General features: G+C 46.1%; 2 protein-coding genes across 6 annotated transcripts in view; one reads left to right on the top strand and one right to left on the bottom strand.

Annotated features, from left to right (window-relative positions):
- Positions 1-23,601, top strand: part of ALS2 (alsin Rho guanine nucleotide exchange factor ALS2) — a 217,382-nt gene that overhangs the window by 125,444 nt on the left and 68,337 nt on the right. For all 5 annotated transcript variants that reach the window (XM_084524332.1, XM_084524334.1, XM_084524333.1 and 2 more), the window contains exon 3: positions 13,483-13,612. The gene's annotated coding sequence lies outside the window, so the exon portion shown is untranslated. The remainder of the gene's footprint in view (positions 1-13,482; positions 13,613-23,601) is intronic.
- CDK15 (cyclin dependent kinase 15) overlaps positions 18,742-23,601 on the bottom strand; it is a gene marked incomplete at its 5' end in the record, with an annotated part of 34,734 nt that continues 29,874 nt past the window's right edge. Inside the window, 1 exon segment of the mRNA XM_084523040.1 lies at positions 18,742-19,414. Within this exon segment, the coding sequence (XP_084379166.1) occupies positions 19,305-19,414 (110 nt within the window). The 3' untranslated portion in view covers positions 18,742-19,304.

Raw genomic sequence — 23,601 nt, 5'->3', positions numbered from 1 at the left:
AGCTTGGGAAGTCGTTCAGTCTGAGTGGTAATGGGATTGATGCAGGAAATCCTGAGAGTGTCAAGACAGAAGCTGGGAGTCTGTTGTTGTTGTTGTTATCAGCATCTAAAGCAGGCTGCCTTTACGAAGGTACCAAGGAGAAATCATGTTGGTTTTCCTCTGCAACTGCATAGCCCACAAGCATCTTGAATAACAAATGCAATCTGTCGAAATCTATAGTCCTGATGTTCTGCCAGAAGGGAATGGATGTATATCCTATATAAAAAAAGCTTCTTTTTTTTCTTTGGGAGAACAGCGTTACTCAGTGCAATTCTCCTGGAGAGGCAGGAATTTTAAAGGGCCAGGTCCACATATTTCTGTTATCGTTTCTGGATAGCATTTCTAACAGCTCAGTGCTCAAACCTATTGTCTGTATCTGCAAATGCAGCGTGGCTTTTGGTAGCTTGTTGTTTTTCGTTTGTTGTTTTCCAGAGAACTGAGCTAACACAGTTTCTGTTGACCTGCTTGTACTGCGGAAGGTCTGACTGGTGCCGATTTGCCTGTGTGTTACGAGTAATGAGCCCACATTTTAGCCAGATACTGTGCTGCCTGGGAGTGTTGTAGAAGCCCCTGCCTAGCTCAGATGGGATCATTTGTGTCCTGTGGAATGCAGCACTTCAGTCCTGGCAGCGGGAAGATGCATCAGACCTCTTTTGATGCATCTTTGCCTTTTCCCCTAGGTTTGCTCCGCACATCCCTTCTGAGACAGTGCAAGGATGTGATTTTTTGCTACCAAAATAGTAATGCCATCACTAACCCCCTTAGGTGTGCTGCGCCTAATATGCCCCATATTGGTAAAAGCATATTTTCCTCCAATAAGGAAGGTTTTGTCAAAATAAATGTGCTTTGCAACAGTGCTCACGCAGGGAAGGAAGGAGGGATGGAGAGGGGAGAGCTGTGTTGCTGTAGCTACACTGGTCTTGTTGAAGGAGCACCATTTTTGTGTGTAGACAAGAGCTTAGGAAATGTGCGGGACTTAGTCTGGGGGACAGGACTTTAAAGCAGTCACTGAAGTCTAGTGTCAGTTTTCAAGGCTGAAGAATATTATTTTATTTAGGCTTCCAGACCAGCCTTGCTTCAGGAATGCACTTAGGTTGTTTTTAAAGCAAACACGAAATCAATAGCCTGGTGTTCTGCTCTGCTATTTCTTGCCAGAGCCTAAGGACCACACATGGGTTTTCCCTCCTCTTCGTCACCCTGCCAGGCATGCTCCTGGGTAACGCCGGGCAGTTCTGCGGATGAATGCGGAGAGCTTCCAAATGGCCAAACAAGCAGCGCACATCTGGGCAGGTTTTGCTGCGAAGTATTTTCCGTCAGGCTTCCCTCCAGATCCTGCTGTGAAAGGACTAACTCACACCGCCCGCTCACAAATTCTGTCCAGCCTCTGGCTTCAGTGGGAGTTTTATCTGAGTAAAGCCCAGGCAGGAGCCTGTCAGCTTACCTCACCGTCAGTAGCGGTCCTGGAGGAACCGAGGGCTGCGGTTTTCGTCTGTCCCTAGCTAACAGCAGCCCGGAGAGCAGCGCGGCGCCGTGCCAGCCTGTGCATCACCGCCGTGACGGGCCTCGGCGCACACTTGCTGAGACTTTTCCTAGGTGCAAGAAAAAACTCCTTGCCCTCCATCCTGTGCTGGGGCTGCGAACAAGGGCTCCAGTTAGAGCAGCAGATTCTGAAAGCTCGCCTATGAAGGATCGGCTGTGAGGCCGCTGCCTCCAAGTAGGCACTGTCCTGACGAGGTAAATAACAACCTCTGGCCACCCACTGACCTGCCCTGAACCAGCCCTCCAGAGGCAGATGCCCGTCAGGCTCTGGGGCGGCTCCCCTCCTGCAGCAGGGTGTGAAGGCAGGCGCAGGGTGCCCGGGCAGGTCTCCAGCTGCACATGGAAACATGCCTGAGCAAAGAGGAGCGAAGGGGGCTGAAATTGGAAGTGACCATTTCGTGTTTGATGTTATTCAGAGGAGCCTGTTCTTCATTTAGGACATTAATAGTTGTAACAGAAGCTGTAATATTTCAACAACAGTGGTGATTAGGAGCAAAGAGGCAGCTAATCTCCATCTAAAAAGAGCTAACTAGCCCGTCCTTTAGCCCCCACCGCACTGTCACATTTAAATACCATGAATATTCACTGCTTGGCACCCAGCTGGCAGCTGAGCTGTTTTGACACAAAAACCTTCAAACTCAAAGAGTTTTTAATCAGTCTGCAAGAGAGAGAAGAAGAAAGTGAGAGAAAGAAATAGGAACAGAGAAAATGAATCAATGAGTTCAACAGAGAGGGGGGTACCCGCATCCAGTTAACCCCTTCCCTCCTCTGCGTCCGCAAGCGCATCTCCGCAGCTGTGCAGCCCTCTCCTGGGATGCTGGAGATGCAGAGGGGGCACCCAGCACAGTTTCCCTCACAATACGTGATGCTTTTTAGAGCAGTCAGTCTTTGCCTGCGAGAGTCTTCATCGCAGGAGGCTGGTTGTCAGTCTGAACACTGTATCCTTATACTGGCGTCTCGGCATTGCCTGCAGCCCACACAGTTTGCCTTGCCTCAGTTTTTGAAAAACTCTTTGCAGCAGGGTGAACCACGCAGCTGCAAACACAGAACACGTTGCCATGTCCTGGAGGAAAGAAGCCACCCGTGCTCTGAAGGCCCAGGTTTGGCTGGCGCAGTGGATCTGCGCACTAACAGCTCGCCCAGCAGTCTCCATTTCACCTGGGTTAGTCCTGGGCACACAACAGCATTTCTGCCAAACCAGCCCGAGCACACAAGGCAGAGTTGATGCGACTTTGCTGTTATGTCTGTTTTGGACTGGCTGTGGTGGGCAGCCTGTACCCGAGCTGGCAGGAAAAGTAGCCTGCTGTAGGCAGATGGCACCCAGCCTGTTGTGACACCTTGCCATGTCAAACAGATTTGTCTAATTTTTAAGTGCATTTAGACAAATTTATCTACATTTTCTAAACATATTTTCTAAATGCACTTGGAGAAGTGAGCTCAGGCTGGATCTCTGCCTCATGTCATACGGCTGTGGCATTTTTGATCTAATACTGGGAACCACAAAGTCAGATTTATTTTATAATCACACCACAGCCTAAGTCTCAAAACTTTGTGGCCCAGACTACAGACCTTGATCATATGTGGGGAATGGACACTTGCACCTCAGCTGGCTGTGCTTCTAGGGCACAGCGAGGCGCTTTTCAAACCTACTGCATCTTCAGTGACTTCGTTGCATGTTTGTACTACACAAAAGGTTGTCTCAGCTGCCTTAGGGTCTCCAATACTGAGATGCACCTCAGAAAACACTGCCCTTGGTCCACTAAGAGGAAGAGATGGAGACATGAAGTATAGAAGTCTGGGACTGATTTAGGCACATTATTATGGCTACTGCAAAGGATTCTTGTATTTAAGAAATTCATGCAAGTGAGGAAACTGAACAGCTAGCACTGGAGCAGTGAAGGCGGTAGCTGAGTCCTACTGACTGTAAAGGAAGATCTGGTGGGTAAATAAGAAGCAGCAGGGTTAGGGAGGAGCTTGAAAGCGGTGTGACGTGGTGTGATGGAAAGGGTGCCATGGTGGAAGGATTCAGGGAGAGCAATCAGTGTGGTAGCAACGCTGCCTGAGTCAGATCTGAACTGCTCTGATGTGTCTGGACTGGAGGTGGAGCATTATGGATGTCAAGGAAAGACCACAAGGAGAAATTAATGTAACCAAGATGGGAGATGAGAGTTTGGGAGCAGGTTTTTCCTGTGTGGGATCCCCAAATCTGAAGCTAGCGTAAGATTTATTAGGAGTTACTGAAGCTGCGGTGACTTTTACCAAATAGAGACTGGGACTCCTCTGAGAGGAAGAAGGAGAAAGATTTGGGTCCCACATTTCATTGCTCCTCTCAAGACCCTCTGATGCTCTCCAGACTCAGAGATCTCACCCAGCACTTTAAAATTTACAAGCATGCACACAATAGCCAAATGCGCCTTGTAATCTATTCCCAGGCAGCAGCCAGAGTGGCTTTTGCATAGATTGGTACTTACTCTATTCAAGTTGATAATTATTTTGAATGGAATACTCCCCATGAAGCATGCCTGGAACGGCATCAAACCCTGCGAGCTGTGGGAGGCACATACATCAGCTGTACTCCAGGATGTATTCTGGAAAGGCTCACAGCTGGATAGGAGGATCCATTTTCCTATATACTTAAATGAGAAAATAGTATGCGCTTTTCTTCAGCCTCTGCTTGCCAACATCTGGCCACTGCTTACACTGAATTTGTGCAGTTGCTAGGAACTGTATCTGGGCACGCTTCCTTTGCCTGTGGAAAAATGTGGGAATCTAATCTTCCAGTACAGAAACAAGGTGTTCCAGCTAATACGGCTCCTGAAGCCCCCGAGGGCATGGATTTGGAATGGTTTGAAGGAGGTGGATCACAAGGATTTTACTCCACATTCACCTACAGAATTTTCTGCTGCCGACTCCCCGGTATTTACGTGCAGTTCCATCGCCTGTGTTAGGGCAGGGCAATGCAGGCTGAGCAGCAAGCAGCGGGGTGGGACCGGTGGCACTCACTCACCTGAGCCAGCTCTCCCCAGCACGCCGTGAGGGGCCTGTGGTGGCGGTGTGGTGGTGGTTTGGGGGGCAGGGGGTCGGATCAGACACCGAACAGAAGTTGTGGCCATCTGTGGTCATTAAAATTCCGTGACACCTTTTGGTACTGAAGCGGTTGGCGCTAAAGCTAGCCCACGTGTGGCAGAAATCTAAATTTGGGGGGAAAGTAAGGAAAGCCCATCGCAAATGAAACGTAAACCACCACACAGAGGGGTAGAAAGGGGCAGTGGTTATGGGGACCTTCACTGACTGACAGCTTAGAGACCCCGTCCTCGGCACTTGCTCTCATCCCTGCTTTACCCTGCTGTGCAGTGACCCAGAGCAGGAGCCAATCCAGCTGAAAAATAAACATTTTTTTCCCTTGGGTTGTTTTTTCTCTGGATCACTTCTCTGCTCTCATTCAGCATGTGCTACACAGCCAGTGTGCTGGTATAGCTGCTGGTAGGGAGCAGGGGCAGGGAGCAGCAGAGAGGGGAAGGGGAGCAGGAGCAGGATGGCTTCAGCTGACGCAGGCAGCCGCGTAGTCAAAACTGGAGCTGCAGCCTGATAGCAGAGCCTGCCCAGAGTGCTCTCCGTGTCACGGTCTGCCTGCTGCTTGCACAGAAAGGGGGAGGGGGACAAATTCCTCTCTCAAAAAGGCTGCAGAAATTCCCCAGATAATCGGGGCGAATCATTCCAACATGCTGCTTTTGAGGCTCTGCATAAAGATGCTGCAACCCTGTGAAACTTACTGGGGTGGCATCCCGGTACTGAAAACCAACAGCAGCACAACTTCAGATCTTGATTTGTTCCTGTCTGTCCCAGTTACCTTGCAGAATCAGTTCTGCTCTACCCTCCTGTGGGAGAGGACAGAAATCCGGTGATTCCCTTTGCCTCTCCCTCGGCACATCCCATGTGCCCAGGAGCTTGTGCAGCACTCTGGTGTAGCCCCTGTGTTAGGAAACCATCGTGTCTGCACCCTGGGGAAGAGCTGCTTGGCCTGGTGCCACCCCCGTGGCACCATCCCCTGCTAGCTGCTGCCTGGGGAGCAGGCGCAGCCACCCTGGATGCCGAGCTCCATTTCTGTCCCCGGCTGCTGTATTTCAGCTCTCGGCGCTGCTGCTTCCCAGCAGCATGGGATCCTCTGCGGTGCGCTCGGGCTTGTACAGGGAACGGGTTAACGCTGTAAAATGGTCTTTTTATGGAACCTCTTGGCAGCACAGAAAACTTTCCCATTGCCAGGGTGTTCTTTTTATTCAACAATTTGTTCCCAGAAAGCGACCCATTTAACCAGATTGTCTCTATTAAGGGGCTTCAGCTGCATTTGTTGTTTTTTTGAGCTTATTTGGTGTGCTGTAAACTGCAAAACATGGTCCTACAATAGATTTGTCTGAGGGAACTGAAGTGTGTACTGCTGTGATTCTGCCTGCTGTGGGAGCTCCTTGAAAGCCAGATGTCACATTCAAAGAGTAATCTGTGTTTACAAACACACAAACACACATAGGGAACACTTTCAACAGCCACCAAACAAAAATTCAAATCCTGCAGTTTTTCTTCTTTGCCCACACGCATCCAGCCAGAGCAAGAGAACAAAGTTTCCAGAATTTGGACAGGATCATCTCTTATATTCAGATGAGGAAAAAAAAAAACACAATATTGTTTGCAGAGGGCTGAATTTAACTTCCCAACTGGGACCTCTCATCTGCAAGTTCTTGGAGACAGAAAAACACCAACTGCTAGCAAGATAATCCAATTTCCCTTCTCTCTCCCTCTGAGGAAGACTGCCTACCCCCATGCCATGCAGCCTTTCAGTTTGGCGAGCACTCCTCCCCGTCCACTCTACCCCCGGCAAGATCCATATCAAAGCTGCAGCCCCCCAGGGTTCATTAGAAGGCATTTATTTCTGCATATTCCGGGGGGTGGAGGAGGCAGATAACTTTATTCACAATGCAAATAGGCTGCCCTTACTTTCAACCCTTCCTTCAAACCGGGAGACATTAAAAAAACATGAGCTCTTCTAAAATAATAAATACATTAATTCTGCTGGGTGTTACGTATTGCTCCAGAAAAGTGCCCTGGCACCATTTGATCGGAAAAGCCAGTGAAATTTGTTAGCTCTGCTTTTGCCCTTGCTCCCTGAAATACTGGTAAAAGTTCAGTCAAGTGGGCTGAACCCGGAGCAGAGCACTTGGCTCATTTAAGCAAGGTTGTTAGCAAAGAGTTTTGCACAACAGCCCTAAGATGCTTCAAGGGATGAGGGAAAGTCAGCCCAAGTCTCGCAGCAAATTTGAAGTGCTAGCCTGTGATTTACTAATGGGGAGCAGTGAGTTATTAAGCTCGTCACAACGCAGCATCCTGCTCCCCTGGTCCAGGGGGAGCCAGCTATTAATAAATCAGAACCCAGTTCTAAGCTACAGGGATAAAAGGATCTACATTAATACGAAAATATTAATATCTGGAAGATCAGATTATCATCTAAATGGGGCAGAATGAGATAGCGCCATTGTTTAGAAGAAACGGCTTGCTTCAAATCTCATTACAGCTGTAATCGTGCTGGCAAGGAAAGATCTGTTCAGCCCCTTGAAAGCGCTTTGGATGCTTGGTGAGCGTGCAGATCGCGCTGGGGGGCTCGCTCGGCTGCCCCAGGCTCGCCTTCCCTCCTCGGCGGCAGCGGGGGTGTCAGCCTGCACAAAGCACGAGCACGGCTACAAGCCGGGGGGACAGTAGCCCTTCCAGGGGCACCTCCTCCACAGCTGCCCGAGGCACTGTCTGGCACCAGGCCTGCCCATTTTTCCCAAAGTTGCAGCAAGTGGAGCATCTTCTACCTCCGGCAGTGGCCGTGGTGCAGCCTGGCACAGGCAGGCAGCTCCCTGCAAACATAGTGAGAGCTGGTGACCTGTCTGCTTACATTCATTGTGCCCAGACCATAACTATCTCTTCTCCACAGGCTGGGCAGATGTTTTCTGGGGTTTCTCTCAGCTCCAAAGAGCTTCTGGGTCTCAGGTCGCCTCCTTACAGCCCCCCCAGCAGCCTCCTCCTTCTGCTTGCAGGAGCCTCATACACAGCTCGAGCTTGGGGCCTCACAGCGGTCTCCAGGTTTGTCTCCTGGCCCTTTCTGCACAGGATCCACAGAGGGACCTGCTCACAGATCTCTTGCAGACAGTCTGCTTTCGGGTGAATGAAATCTCTCAGGTCTGTGTCCAACTGAACGGCTTCTGAGAGGCTCCTGTATAAAAGCAGACAGAATCGAGCGAGAAGCCCTCAGCACGTCAGAGCAGCACACCCTGCAGCCTTGCAGCACTTACAGGATGCAAGTTTGTGCAGCTTACCCCATGGCTCACCGGCATCAGCGCAGGCACTACTTGCCTGGGGGAGATGTATGAAATAGCATCGTGTTTTGGACTGTTCCTGACCCTGTGACGGGGATAGCTGGCCGTGGTAGTACTGTCACACGGTGACGAACTCGAGCTCTGTTCAGAGGCCCTGAATCTTTTCATCCTTTTTATTTTAATTCCATTCAAAATGCAAAACTGCCTGAGATTTCATTAGCAGGGAAGGTTCTGCACAGAAAATGCAACAGCCGTTCCCAGTGAGAAGGGTGAAGCCAAAATTAGCCTGTGTTGCACAGAGCTGTTATTTTCCTTTTGCACCTGTGGTTATCAAACAACTCAACTTACCAGCACATCCTTCAGGAAATTGCCCAGCCAGGCCAGCTTTTTAGCTCATACTTGCTTCCATCCAGACACCGGAGGACCTACATGTATATATCATAAACAGAGATACTGCAAACAAACTATGGCCCAGCTGCCTGGGGAAGGCTGGCGAGTGATGTTTAATCTACACAAGACATGAAGGACCTTTCATCACGCCTGGTTTCAATTTTCACAAATATTGAGACTATTCTCGGCATTACTGATGGAGTGGATTAAACGTGCCCCATTTTCCTAGATAATGCCCCTCTGGAGCTCCACTGGGACCACAGCGGATCTGGCATTTAAACTAAAGAAATCCCTGTTTAGAGTGTGCAAGTCTCTGGAGAGGCCACAGATCTGCAATGCAGCTGTGAAATGCGGCATCTTTGCTGTTGCTTATCAGAGATCTGCGCTTCTCCTGGGAAAATTGTGCCCAAAGGATTCAGCCCTTGCCAAATTTTCGACTGGATTTTGTTTGTTTATTTTAAATTTCTTTTTAAACATCTGAAATGAACAAAATTAAGAAAACGGACTAAATCTATCAACTTGAGTTAATCCCTCAAAAAATACATAGATTTTAAAAGCAGTTCCTCCAGACTGTGTATTTGTATTTTAGGTCTTAGTCTAAAAATGGATTAAAATGACTGAAATTCTAAACTCTGGAAAAAAAAAAAAAGGAGTTTAATTGAAAAGTATCCATGTTTTTTCTTTTCTCCTGTGGTATTACACCATGTCACCCTGACTAATCTTCGTGGCAGCTGACTCATCTGAATTTTAAAAAGGTTCATATCTAGCAGGCATGCCTGTGTAACACGCCGCTCTTCTGGCCTTTGTGCCCGCTCTGCAGTGATAGGAAGGCCAGAGCCAGCCCTGCCTCATGTGCTCCCCAGGCAGCCCTCCAGAAGAGCTTTTCCCCACGTCATCTTCATCTCTACTGATTTATCATGAAAAAAAAATCGGGGCAGGGATGGAGCCAGCTATTTTGGGTCCAGAACAACCTCTGCTTATTTTTTTTTCTTTTTCCCCAAGGTCTCTTCTATGCTGAAAGGCAGAATTTTGGTATGATGCTACATGGATGCTGGAGGTGGTGGTTGGCTACAAATTCACATCTCCCTCAGCTTCAGGGGTGCTCCAAGCAAGTGAGTGGGTTGGGCTCTATAAATAGTGTACTAATCCACACTCCTTTTTGTAGAAAGCAATGATACAAAACACACAGCTACAATCTATTCGGGGAATTTGTTAAAGTTAGAACCTCGGGGACCGGCTCTGCTTACTTCATAGACATCTGTTTGTTGAAAATATCTGTTCAGCAGACAATTTTCTCAGCCTCAGTATCTTAGCAGTAGAGGCATTACAGCCAAGAATGGCTTTGCAAACTTTTCCAGTCCTCATGTAGAGATGTTCTCCCCAGCACAGAGGTGTAGGTCCATATTTCTTCTCATAGCCGTACAATACATAGACATCTCCTGCATGTGAAGCACTTGGTCATCAGCAACTATAGCAAAACCCACAGAGGAAAACCTCAAAAGAGAACGCTCCTCAAGGACCTCCCAGTCCTCTTTGTAGGACTGATCTTCCAGTATATCTCAGCAACAAAAATGTTTGTCCTGGAAGTAGTTCAAGTGCATATTTTTGAATGAAATATTTATTTATTTATTTATTTTCCTTTGGAGAGAGCTTGAAGTTAAATATCTGCAGGTATTGGTCCCGTGTCGTCATCTGGGGTCCTGCTGAATGGTGGGAACACATAGAGCTGTCCTGGGAGATGTATGTGGAGAATCCCATTTCTTCCCCTTTCTTGTAGCTATCCAGGGAATATTGTTCTAATTGAGGAGAACAGGAAATAGAAAACCCTCAATATAATGTGGATTGTGGTGTTTGTGTCTGTATCCCAGTTATTGTAGGATGCATATTGGCTGTTGTCTTTGAACAGCTTTGCTACCCCTATTATTACTCTGCAAAAGACTTCGGGATATTAATAGGGAACAATCCCACTATCAGCAAGTAACTCCCTAAGAAATAAACGCAGTACAGGAGTTAGACTTGGCTCAGCAGATGTTGCTCGTTAATGTAATCTCAAACTCATAGGTTATTGCATTTGGAGTTTTTCTGGAACTATTCAGGGAATATGGATTGATGGGGTAAGTGAGTGGAACATGATGTGGCTTTGAAAGATCTGCCTTTGTAACCGTTCATATCTCTGAAAGATGTATTTCGTTGTAAGACCAGCTGGATCAAGGTCCTGCTGTGACAGAGCAGCACCACTGAACTGGAAGCCCTAAAGGCAGCGCTAAACTCAGAGCCTGGCTCCAGCTGAAAGGCTCAGGATGTTGCGATGCGCTGTTTGGGGCCAGCTGCTTGGAGCTGGGCAACAGGAGCAAAGCAAAATGCGGGGCTGGATCCCGACCCAGAGTCCCCATTCTCCTGCTGCTAGGAGCACTGGGTTTACCCTACTCGTTTGACTAGGAATGAATGGGACTGCTTTGGTTTCCTTCCAGCCTGGTTGTACTTTGCCTCATTATAAACTCCAACATGTCCTGTCCTCTCCCCTGCGCTATCTCCCAGCCTCTTTCAAGGGCAACGCTGGAATGCAAGAGGGGTGCTTTTGTTGAGAGTTGTTCTGAGCTGAGAGGACAGGCAAAAATTAACCTTTCTCCTGCTTGGTGTTTCAAACAGCTTCCGCCTGCAGGGAGGGGATGTGCTGAGAATGTGTGAGAGAAAACACTGAAAAGGAGGAAAGCGCGCAGAGAGGAGGGGAAAAAAGTACAGCAAGGAAGCTAGAGACAAACTTCAGGTTGTGGATTATTTCTCACCCAGGCTCTAATTAGGAAGCCTCTTATGGAACTGTGAAGCTGTCAGGCTGCCAAATGTCAGTGTGTTTATCAGAGATCAGGCGAGTCTCCTGTCTGCAGCAGCTACAGTTTGGTGCCACGATCCTCCTGGTTCCTTCCAGCATGTGTGACTCACACTCGGCACTGGCACCTTTCAGGGGCTCGGAGATGCAGCAGAGAGCTTTTCCTTGTCCCTTAAGAATCCAGGAACAACCCCTTTCCTGAGATCTGGCCTCTTCATCTGGTTCAGTGCCGAGAGGGTTAATCATAGGGTTTGGAGCCGCTTCAGCATTATGTGCCACGGTGACTCAGATTCCCAGGGAAATCCCCTGCTTATCTGATGGAGCCTGTTAGTCTGCTAATTGAATAAGCTCCTATTAAAAGTGCTATGTTTTTTAATGACTGCTAACAAAGGGCCAGATTCTGATCTGATCTTTTTGCTTGGGATCATTTCTGCTGATTGTCCGGCCCTGCCCCCAGTTCCCTGGGTGTTGGGCGGGAGCAGAGCAGCGCCCCTGTCCCTAACCCCATCCCTGGTCCCTGTCCTTGTCCCCGTCCCAGAGGCCGTGGGGCCTTGCCCTGGGCTGCGCAGAGTGCTGAGCTGGGAGCAAAGCAGCAGCTCGAGGGCTTTGCTGGTACAAGTAAGATAGCAACAGGGCACCGAGCCTTCCACTTTAATGAGGCCAAACTTGGAGACGTAATACACGGGGAGCTCGTCACGGGGAGCTTTGCGGAGGGGAGAGCACACCTGTGGGACACTGCAGCACAGCCGTCAGGGAAAAGCATTTGTTGGGAGACTACCAAGGCTCCACGTAATGTAATTGCTGCAAATATCTAATAGGCGATCCAAGCTGTGTTCTGAGTAATTAACTTTCCCAGTGTTGAAATCAGGTTGATTTGTTGATTCTGCATATAAGATGTTGTCTGTGTCTGCATAGGAAAAATGCTGTGTATGCCTCTGCATATGCACATTCAAACCTTAATTTTAATTAAAATTATGTGCATTATATCTGTATCTCTTCTTCTTCATGAGAATTGACTTTGAGAAGATATTTGCCTAATAGGAAAAGAAATAAATGTGGTTAACCTGTACAGTGCACTTAGCTGGATTCCAGGGCGCTCAGGAAGAAGAGCCGAGCTAGGCTCCAACTTCAGCCCGGCCCGGGCAGCCCTGTGACTGGGTTGAGCTCGCTGGCGTAATCTTGTGACCACATTTGCCTTCCTCGTCTCACCTGAAACTCCCACTGATTTCCCCAAGCCTCTGTGACATCAGAGCCAGGAAATATTTTCCAATATGGGGAGACTTTTGTTGTTGTTTTTCCTTGCTCACTGGGAATGAGTCCTGGCCACCTCCACCACCGTGTGTCTGCACACCCACCCCGTTCCTTTGTGTGTCCTGTTCGTTTTTCTCTCTGAAAGCTTTTATTAAAATGTTGGAGCTTCTTTTAGAAGGCACTACATACTCACACTGATGCTGAGGCGCTGCCTTAAAAGTTTCAGAAGCAATCCCTAAATGGCGTTTTTTCACACGATAACAATAGGGAAGTGTTGGAAATCTCAGGCTCCTGTTATCAGAGGCAGAGTCTAAAAACCATTTTTCAGGCTGTTTTCTATTCCCTGTTGCCGAGTTGTCAGCTGCAGTGACATGGCTCCATCACTCCGCGACGAGCAGTCCCAACAAACAGAAAATGATTTCCAACTGGCAAACACGCTGTTTACTTTCCAGAAAAATTGCACTTTCCAATCTGACAGCTGATCAAGGGATCTCCTGCTGCTGTCAGCATGAAGAAGTGTTTAAACACAGGGATGGAAGTTTAAACATTTTCTCATTATCACAGAATAAAAAAAAAAAAATTAAAAAATAATAAAAAAATACAGGCATTGAGACTCTTCGACCACCTGCTGTGCGAGTAATGAAGCTGTGTCACATGAGCAGCCGGCGAGGACTTTTATCTCTGCCCCAATATCATTACTGAAGTGACACCTGTCACATGACCCACATCAGGGCTTTCATCTGTGCTCCCCAAATGCGGTGCTGGGTTGCACCGGGGATTTTCTTGGCGCTTTTTTTTTTTTTCCCTTTTAAAGAGCATTGCCCACTTGCACCACTACAGGCAGGCTTTTGCCAATGTTAAAGCCCTCTGATTTTTTTCTTGGGGATATGTAATTTGGCCAACGAACTTGCTCTGGCCTGAAGTAAAACAGAATCTTGGCCTGGGAACAAAGTTATTTCATTTACTTCAGGATGTTTTTAAAGCAAATATTTAAGTCTGCTGTTAAACTCTCTTTGCATAAAAGATGATGTTCTCGAAATTAAAGGATTTCTCCAAAATTTCAATTTGTTTTTAATTTTTTATTAGGTGGTGAGAAGAAACCATTTGATGACCCTCATGAACAAAAATCTCCATTTACGTGCACTTCATAAACTCTCACCTGCTTTACCAAGGCTTCCTACCTCTGCCAAGAGAAAGTCAGTTTTTCTGGAAAAAGGTCAGTCCTGCACTTCTTTACCAGTGTCTGTTTTTTTTTTTTGTGAGGTTTTCAACAGCAAACAGCTAGGTTTGAGATGGGCCCACATACAACATAGCAGCACTGAGCATTTACTCAACAGAACCTGTTCAGTCATTACCTCAAAACAGAACACCAAACTTCCAGATGTGACAAGGGTTTACAACCCTCAAGAACTGGACGTGGGTAGGTTGGAGATAGGAGTCTGAACTTCATGGTCTTTCCCTGCTCTTCCTTTCCCACGCCACACTCATTCGTGCATGAAGTGTGGTACTTGTTTGACCCCTTCATAATCTGATACAGCTCAATAAAGCAATGAAAAACTGAGCCAGCAAAAGAGCGAATTGTTTTCCACCTGTTTAGTAAATTATATCAGCTCATCAAGGGATTAGAAAAGTGCCAGAGAACAAAAGAGAGAAAGACTGTGATGCTATAAGCAGAGAGAGAAATGGGGAATCAAGGCCCCCTTTTTGGGTGGCACTAACTAGGTACATAGATTGAGATGCGTGTCTTGTTCACTCTTCCTGACTCATTACAACACTACATCCATTTTCCCTGAGAGCTGTTGTGCCTGAGATTGGGCAGCCCTGGGGATGGAAAATCTGCTGAGATGAGTGCTCCTGATGTAAACAGTAGTCCATTAGTGTGGGAGAGGAGTGGTTCCAGGGCAATTTCTCTCGCTGGTCTGACATATTTAGGGCACTGGGCCTCTGATGTTGGGTTAATGAACAGAGGAAGAGTGCTGGGTTGCAGCCCATCCTTCTGCCAGGGTCTTGCTGGCTTTCCCACCCTGGAGATACAGATGTAGCAGGTATCATTTGGCCCTTTGGCAACTGAGCATAAGAGCTTTGACCATTACGGGGTAGCAGCTATGCAAAACCAGCAAAGCCATTCTCTCTGCTGCTCCAGGGCAGAAGAAATTTACCACTGATGTTCTGATAAACACCATGAGGAAAGTGCTTCAGTTCCCACCATTAGATTCTTTGCTGTCCATGCATAACAAATCCTTTCATTTAACATATGTTGAGCATTTAGGGTCTCCCCATTAGGACCAGACATCCAACCAGAACCATGGCAGGCATTAGAGATCTTGCATCTTCACTGCTCTTCACTGCCATCTCCAAGAGAGCAAAAGGCATGCCAGACCCCCATCCGAACCTGGGAAGTGTTGTGACTCAGCGTAACTCAGAAGTGGGGAGCTATCTCTTACAACACAGCCTGCAATCCACTTTTGAAAGGCATCTTTTTGTAGCAGTTTTTAGAAGCTTTTGCAATGCAACAGCCAGTGCCAATGTGCGTAAGAGCTATTGTTTTTCTTCAAAAAGGGGTTCTAACTGCCCTTCTCTTCACAAATAAACCTGTACATAGGAAGCTGACACAAAGATACGTGCCCAGGCAGAATTCTGTAGGCCCTAGTTGGATCTTGCTTACACTGCTGTGAGGTCGTAGTAATTCCAGATTCATTGCAAAACAAATGAAATGTGTAAGGTCCTGATACTGAGACAAAATTCATTTTAGCGTTGCAAAGTGAAGTCAGGCATCCGCACTCATTTTGAAAGTGCCTGGTATTTGGGAGATCTGGGTCCATACAATCTAGAAGTAGAAATGTTTTTGGAACATAGCTGGCTTTTTTATCAGGGCAGAGATCATTAAGGACTCTGACAATAACGTAAAGAATAATTTTTGTGCTCTTTACTGAGCAGTGCCTGCAGCTAGCCTGTATGCCTTTTTCTCTGTAATTATGGATTTAGAAAGGGCAAAGGGGAACGTAAACATCTGTGCTGCTTCCTGCCCAGGTCTGCAGTGATTGGTTAGCACTCAGTGGACTGGGGTAGGGCTAGAAATGCAGCTTCCTTAGCACAAAATGCCTTCTTCCTGCTCTTACTATGGCTGCCACTCATTTCTCTGGTATTTTGTCATAGCTCTGTAACAGGTTTTGTTTCAATACCTCAATGCTCTGCATAATTCTTACTCAGAGAAGTTCCCCTGGTCATGCCAGTGACACTACTGAGATGAATAAGATGTTTTCAAGAAAGTTTGCATGCCTACACCTTAATTATTTAGCTCCGTCTTCCTTTTTCCTTCCACATCTGCTGTGAGGTTATGCTGAGGCTTCTGGCTTCTGATGTCCCAGAAGTGAGAAAAAGTATCCCAGATAACTGAGACCAAGCAGCCTAGTACGTGAATGCAGTAAGTTGTTTTTCTGATTTTTCCAGTAAAAAAGTTTATGAGAAATTTCACAGTAACTGTAGCTGGGAAGGAGCTCCTGGTCATTTCCCCATGTATCTTGATCAGCACTCACCTCAGATTAGTTTTCCTTCTCATAGTCTGTCAGCAACCATGAGATCAAGGAGATTAAAACACCCTGGTAACTCATTAATGAGCTAGGGCTCTCTGCAACAGCTGGACCAGAAATGACCTGTATTTGGCTTCATCTCAGTGCTTTGCCATCTCCCCTCTGCTCATCAGCACCTGCACATATTTGGGACCCAGTATAAGAAGACCCCTGAATTCAGCTCTGAGCAACCAGTCTGCAATGCGTATGTCTAATGCTCTGCTGGTGTGGAACCAGTATGCTGGTAATCCTGTTAGTGATGGCAGAAGCTCCCTCTAGGAAATTATAACAAATAGTCTTAAACAATTCCTTTTGTTGACAACTTTATCCAAGAAGCCATCTTCCCTGGAGACTTCACTCAACTTTTGACTAATCCCCTCCTTCCCTCAGGAGCTCTTTTGTTGAAGGAGATTGTAGGCAAACCCCAGGAATGACAGGTCTCTGTAAGCCTTGGATCAGCCTCTACATTCTTTCAATTGTCAGTCCCCATCTGTCCTGTTTGTACATCGATCTGCTGGTCCAGGGATCTCTCTATTAAGTGACACATGGCTGCATTTATTCTGCAAGTCCAGCGTCCAGACTCTGCTGTTACATCTTCGTTGCCAAGTCAATCTTTCTGACACTGCTTTCTGAAAAACAAAAGGCAGGACATCTGCACACTTTTCTTCTACTGAAAGGTGAATTTAAAAAATAAGTCACCCTGGACCATACTCTGACCTCATTTTATACGCGCAAAGATTTTGTTTCATTTCATCAATATCAAGAGTTATTTCAAATGTCCTTGTAATGGAGGGCAGAATCTGCCCCTGTTGCAAAGGAATTCTGTTAGAATAAAAATACATGGCCTAAGTTCTGAATCAAAAGGACAAATAAATCCTAATGCCAAATATTCTCAGGACTAGTGACTTCAGTTACTTTGCTTTCTCTTTGCATTTTCATGCAAAGTAAGCATATTCCAATGATCCATACGTTTCTGCTCAGCAGATAGAGGGAAGGAGGTGGAACAGAGTAGAAAATAGATGGTGTATTGGCACGGAGCATATATCACTCTGGGATAGAGGCCTGGCACTATCTGGTCCCTTCCTGAAACCAGAAGGAGAACAAGGAAGAGACTGTGATGATGTTTTGTCTCTTACTGTGTGTCTTGGGGTCCACGGATTCATGATTGAGCCTGGTATGTTTAGTTATTTGGTTTTGTCTGTTTTTGTAACCTAACTCAGGTTGGCCACTGAAAGAAGGCTGGCCAGTTTTATTATGTTCCCAGGAAATTCCATTCTCTCATATAGCAGCGTGAGGCTGTTGTGCTTTAGATGCCTATCTACTTCTGATTAGATTTGAAAAAGCACACAGAACCCCCTGCTTTCCATTGGTAGCCTATTAAAATGACAAAAAAATTACCGTTTCATTTTAACCTTGCCTGCATGTCTGAATCCAGATGCCTGAAAAAAAAAAAAGTTTAATAATCTGAAAACATCACTTATAGAATGTTTTCCTGTAATTAACTGCAGAAGAATACTTGGGTTGACATTTGAGCTTTTTTAGTATGTTCTGCAAGCAGCCTAAAAAAGGAACACAAAGGAACACAGTCACTTTGAAGCCAGGTTAATATTAAAGAAAAAAGACAAAAAAAAAAAAAAAAAAAAAACCAACAAAAAAAAAAAAAAAACAGAAGAAAACAGGAGGATCTCCTACTTTCTTCATGGTTTCACTATTTTAAATTATGTATTTGTGAAATAGTCTCAAAATAAGGTAAAACTGGCCAAAACTAAGTTCAGTAAACACTGAAGCATGAGTGCCCTCCTCAAGCGAGCCGTCCCAGAAGCCTTAATGGAAATGACAACCGTTTTTTGGCAGGATTAGTTCCTCCCTGATCACAGAGTGAACAGCCACCGTGTCTGCCCTTAGCCAAGCAGGTGAGCAGGGAATGAATTCAGGCTGATTCCAAAATCCAATCTGGCTGTAGGGCTGGCAACATCAGGTCCTTCTCAAAAAGACTCAAGGCTGTCCTGTCTGCCTGCTGTTGTCCATGTGATGAGGACAGATGGAAGAGAGTGAGGCTGCGAGACTGAGCCATGAGTGCTGGGACCTGATCTTATAGCAGTAAAGGCAGTCTGTGTGCTTTTGAAAGCACAGAGGGGTGGCTGAGGTTTGTCCTGCTATCGCAGGTAGGTTGCAGGCAGTAAGTCAAGCTAATTTGGCCGTAAGATCAGCTGCCAGGTCTGCCCTGCAAGCACAGACCCAGCCAGCAACACTGACTGGACACATGCTGCAACAAATGCACAAAGTAAACAAAGACACAGGATATATTAAAAGGTTATGTTCCTGTAACTTCCTTCATTAACAGTGACTTTAAGTGATCTTTTGGTAATAGAGGTTTTCTGTAACAAAAAAAGAAATGAAAACCGATGATGCTGGAGCATCATTTTAAAGTGTCTCATACTAAATTACAGCTCAATTAAAACCAGGGATGTTACAAACTAGAGATTTTGCCTAGCTCTGGCACATGCATAGGAAGCACATTTTATCATAAAATTTGGCTGATCTAAACTCCATTTTGTGATGTTGGTCCAGTGTTACGCTGACACAGTGACACAGATGAAATCAAAGTACGACCTGTGGCAGGGTAACTGAATTATGTTAGAAAATGCCCAATGTCTGCTCCTAACAACAACACTGTTTGGAGTCCTAAGTTAAAAAAAAAAAAAAAAGACTTCAATGAGAAACTCCAGTTTGCAGATCAGTGGGTCACCATGGCAGGGTTTTGTGAGACAGGATGAACCCGAGAAAGGTAAAGCTATGGCTTTATTCATTGCAGTGGAGGAATGTACATATTGTCATAACATCCATTGCAACATTGCTGTTCTGCCCCCTGGGTAGAGCTCTTTGTCATTTCTGGTACTTCATTGAGCAAATTCCATTGTGTGTTAAATCAAAACAAGTAAGCTATAAAATGTGAACTCAATAGACATAGACAAAGGCAAAAAAAGCAATTTGGTCTGTTTAAACAATGTGGAAAAGAAACCATATTTTGACTGCGGAGGCATCAGAGGAAAGGGCACTGGTCTGAGATTCGGGAATATGACAAAACAAACCCAGACCTCCCATCATACTACTGCGCACTGTGCACTGGGGGCCACTGGCTTGCCGATCTCTTCCCTCTGAATGTGAGAAAAGTTCCCACTTTGTCCTCAGCCTGGGGTGTGGTGATCCAGCTCAGGGTATGGGTTTTGCTTTCCCACCTCCAGTGCCCAGAGGAATTCATGTGCTCTGGCTGATGGCAGCAGCTTTGGCAGTGGTAACCGCATGGTTACCCAAGAAATAGTCAGTCAGTTCTGCCTTCTACCAAAACTTGCTTGAACGTTCTGAGAGACGGCCTTTCTGGTAAGGAGCAGACAGGTCACAGACTTCAGGTTGCAGTGTCACTGCTGGAACTGTGAGCACTGATTGTCCTGTAGAAAAATAAACAAGCAAACAACAACAACAAAATCAGGTTAAAGAAGAAGCTGCAGAAAGGTCCTTTTCCTTCACTGTGCTAATACTCTTCTGTGACATTGCCCACAATATGAACTCATTCAGGATCCTGTTTCTCACAGCTCCATTGCTCCTGATTTTTTTTTTGGAAAATGATTTCTTTAATCTAGGCTCCGTTCTCTAGAAATCTCATCTATGATTTCTTTTCTTTTTTTTCTTTTTCTTTTTCTTGGAGCAACCAGCAAAAGATTATTTGGTAGAACAGTGGTGGGAATGCAACCCGCTAATCAAAAGGATTCAAATGGATCTCTGCACTGCCAAGCTCTCTCCTTCCCACCCAGTGGAGGGGGGAAAAAAGAAAAAGAAAAAGAAAAAAGAGATAGAGCGAAGGCACGGAGCTTCTCTCCTTCAGCAATCTCACAAATGCAAAACCTTCCACTCCAGTGACTCCTCATTAACTTACCAAATCTGACAGTCTAATTATCGTAGCTGCTTCACGCTTAGAATAAATAAATACTAAAGTGGGTGTTTAAAGAAATTGAGCAGTGAAATTCAGTCATCTAGACAGTCAATAGAGGGAGAGTTTATTTTAAATTTTTATATTCTTATGTATTTATATCATTTTAGGAAAGATAATGAGATAGTTGTCTTTCAGGCTAATTGAGTTCCTAGGCTCATGGCTGCTTGCTGTCATAATCTCAAACTTAGCTTTAACTTTTGTGCCTTAGAAATCTGATCACTGCATCCCCATTTGCTCTTTTCTGCTGATAACTGGGTGAAGGCAGAAGTGCACCTGAAGATGGGAAATGAGTACATGGGAGTTTCAGTCCGGATGTCTTTCACAGCAAAGAAGACAACTAAATCTTCTCAGATTCATGTTTAGGAATGTTGAAAGGAAACTGGAAGTTAAAGAAATCTCAGATATAACTTTGCAATTAGACAAAATACAGAAAAATGTCTGCCAACTTCTGATGCAATAGCGTCTGCCTCTATGAAGGGTATTGGCAGCACTCCCTCCCAGAGCAGTTCATCTCCCTGAACAATAGGACCTTTATAGAGATTCTCTGGCCTGAGATCAATGGGAGTCAGAGCATTTGATCCATGTCTGTAGGACTTTGTTTCCACATGTCATGTGGGCCAAACTTTGTGCCACTTTGTGCTTTTGCAAGAGCACGAGCAAAGGAAACCTTCCTTCTTGTCCTGTCTTCTTCGTCGCCCTGCGCTCCTGAGCAGGGCCTGCAATCTGCAAGCACTGTGGCTGCTCCAGACCCATGCCCAGCAAGGAGCTTTAAGCAGGACGTCTCCAGGGGCCCGTGCCCTTGGTGTGCTGCTTCCTGGAAACATCTGCCTTGATGTTGCAATGGCTCTTTCTGAGGACCATTGCTTCATGTCATAATACAAAACCTCAGTGTCCTCTTGGTATTTTCATAAGCAAATCTTCCACCACTGTGGAGATCGGGCCAGGAGAAGTGAGGGATGTTTTGCCTGAGTTAAGTAAAGATTGGCTTCAGCACTTCACAGAAACGACTGCTTCTGGTTCAGGAGTGACAGCTGAGTTGCTACTCAACACCAGCTTTGGTTTATTCCCTTACAGACACGCTATAAACCAGATTCATACACCTGGTGAGAACTTCAATTTCTAGGTGTCTGTATCTGATTTTCAGTGAAGGATGTCCATTTTCTGTATGCAGAGGTGGCAAAGCACGCAAGCCAAAAAATATAAGTGAGTGTATAAACCTTTCAGCTACGTAGGGGAACACAGGGAAAGCAGCCAACCCAAACAGGGTGTCTGTGAAAGCCAGCTCTTCTCTATACATGCCCTGTGTTAACATCTACCAGAGCTGGCTGATCCCAATGGAAATGGGATTTTTGGTAGGTGATGGCTCACAGCCTTAACCTCCCCGTTGTCTACACTTGCTTTGAACATGATTAGATGCAACAGGCATTAAAATTACAGTGTTCTGTCAGAATCAAGACAGAATCCCTCCTCCTCCTCGTCTCCGAAGGCCTGAGTAACAGGAAATTTTAGGAGAATCAGTACAGTAACACCTGACACAGTGGTTTTGAATTGCTGAGGGGAGACCACCTGGACCCAAAGGGAGCAAGTCGCTCCTAGCCTGAGTTGCCCTGCAGCCCCATGGCCAAAGCTCTGCTCACATGTCTGTTTTCTTGGGAGCTCACTGGTGTTAATCCCAAATTGCACTGCTCACCTTCCCTGCCTATGAGCCTGTTCTAAAGCGTTTGAGACCAAAAGAGATGGAAATAAACAGAATTCATAGCTAGGAATAATAAGCTGCAATGGGTACTGCGTCTGACCTGACAGCAGAGTGAGATCCCTTCTCAGGAGGCCCTTTGCACTTCAGGGCTGACACGAAGTTGAGAGCACAGCTTATGCTTTCTTCATTCAAGGATCTCATCTTCCAGGAGTGATTAATTGGACAGAAGACAGTCTGCTTTAGCAGGTGGCAAAGGGTTAGGCTGAAGTTTTATCAGAGCTGCTGTAGCACAAGGCTGCACTGCACAAAGATAATTGTCTCAGGATTGGCTTAGGCCAGAAAAAGGCCAGCAAATGCTCTCAGGGGACAGAGAGTTGTCTTCTCTTACCGCATGCGTTACTCTTTTTTCCTAGCACTTTGCACCCAGGTGAGCATAAGCAGCAGCAACCTGTTCCCCACTCCTGGAGCTGACCAGAAAGCAAAGAGCCCCCTGCTCCCCCCCATTCCCAGGGCAGCAGCCAGTGTCTGGCCGTTCGCATTCCCCTCGGTAATCAGCAAGATGCTATTCGAAGGGGTTCTTATCTTTTAAAACTCTGATTTCTCCAATTATTTTTTCCCAGGAATTGACCTTTGAAAAATATCCTCTGGCTTCCAGCTTGTCATAGCAACTTATAAAAAGGACAGTTGTGGCTACAATTATTTCATAACAATAGGAAATAATTTCTTAGGGGAACCTTTTATTTTTTTCCAATGTTGTTTCCTGCTTACTCTCTCACACACCTTGGGGTCAACCCCCTCCTCCTTTCACCTTTCATCTCCAGCTCATTCTTTGCCCTTCTGCTTTAACTTTCTCCTTCAGAGGATGGGAACTAATAGCCAGCATCCTCCAGAACAAAGTAGGCATGGAATATATTTAAAAAAACCTGCACTGTGTTATCATAGCAACCAGAATTTTAAAATGATACAGTTAAATTCCAAACTAGCGTGTCACCAACATGACACAAGAGAACAAATGTCTTGTACAATTACGGCAATAGGGGTGGCTGCACGGGGAATTATTCAGAATTGCCTAATTTTTACAGGCTTAATGAGTTACTCATGAATATGGTCTTGCATGACCATCCTGCACTTGTTTCAGCCCTGTGCACTTTGATTCTGCTCCCGACACGTTGGTTGCTATGTTAACGCCATGCAGTTGCCTGTCCACAAGGTACTTCTCGCTGCGATATGGGGGATAATAAATAGGGGATGCTGTAGAAACCCAGGTGAATCTGTCCCCTCTCTGGAAATGTATCTGAGAGATTGACACATTATGCCAATCTGTTTTCTCATTCCTTCTATTTCTTCTCACTCTCTCCCTTTCTCTCACACTGTCTGTCTCTGTACCTGTTTTTTTCCACACTCTCTCTCTCTCTTGGCACTGACACTTTCATCTTCTCCCTTGGGGATTGGAGATGTCACTGCGGGAAGTGCTTGTCCGCCTCTCCGGCAGCAGCAGAGCCCTGTGGCTTTGACAAACCTCATTTAATTGGGAGGAAGCCAGGAGGGTTTGAAAGAACTGAAACATCCACGAAACTCCTTTTATCAGGCATAATTTAAACTCTGCATGGAAAAAACCCTATATGTATAAAGAAAAGTCAACTTCCCTCCTGCTGTGAGTGCTCCCCTCCTCCCCCCCCGGCACAGGCAGGCTCCTGCAAGATTCCATCTTTTCATTTTTCTAAAAGTGTCAAAGTAGATTTGTGCTCTGTGGCTGGGTGAACAGAAAAGGAATGCAGATGTCTCTCACTCCTGCACACGCACACACACAGCACCTTCAGAAGGGCGGCAGTTTGAGAGAGATGCTAGCTGGCTGCTCCTTCACTTGGGATATGTCACAGAAGCCAGAAATTAAGTTTTCAAATAGCTTGACAACACAGTCCAAGAAGGTTTCTTCTTAATTGCCCCTC

This window comes from Aythya ferina, assembly GCF_964211825.1.
Source record: "Aythya ferina genome assembly, chromosome: 6".
Taxonomy (NCBI): Eukaryota; Metazoa; Chordata; class Aves; order Anseriformes; family Anatidae; genus Aythya; species Aythya ferina.
The sequence above is the reverse complement of the archived record's forward strand: the minus strand, read 5'-3'. Positions and strand labels throughout refer to the sequence as shown.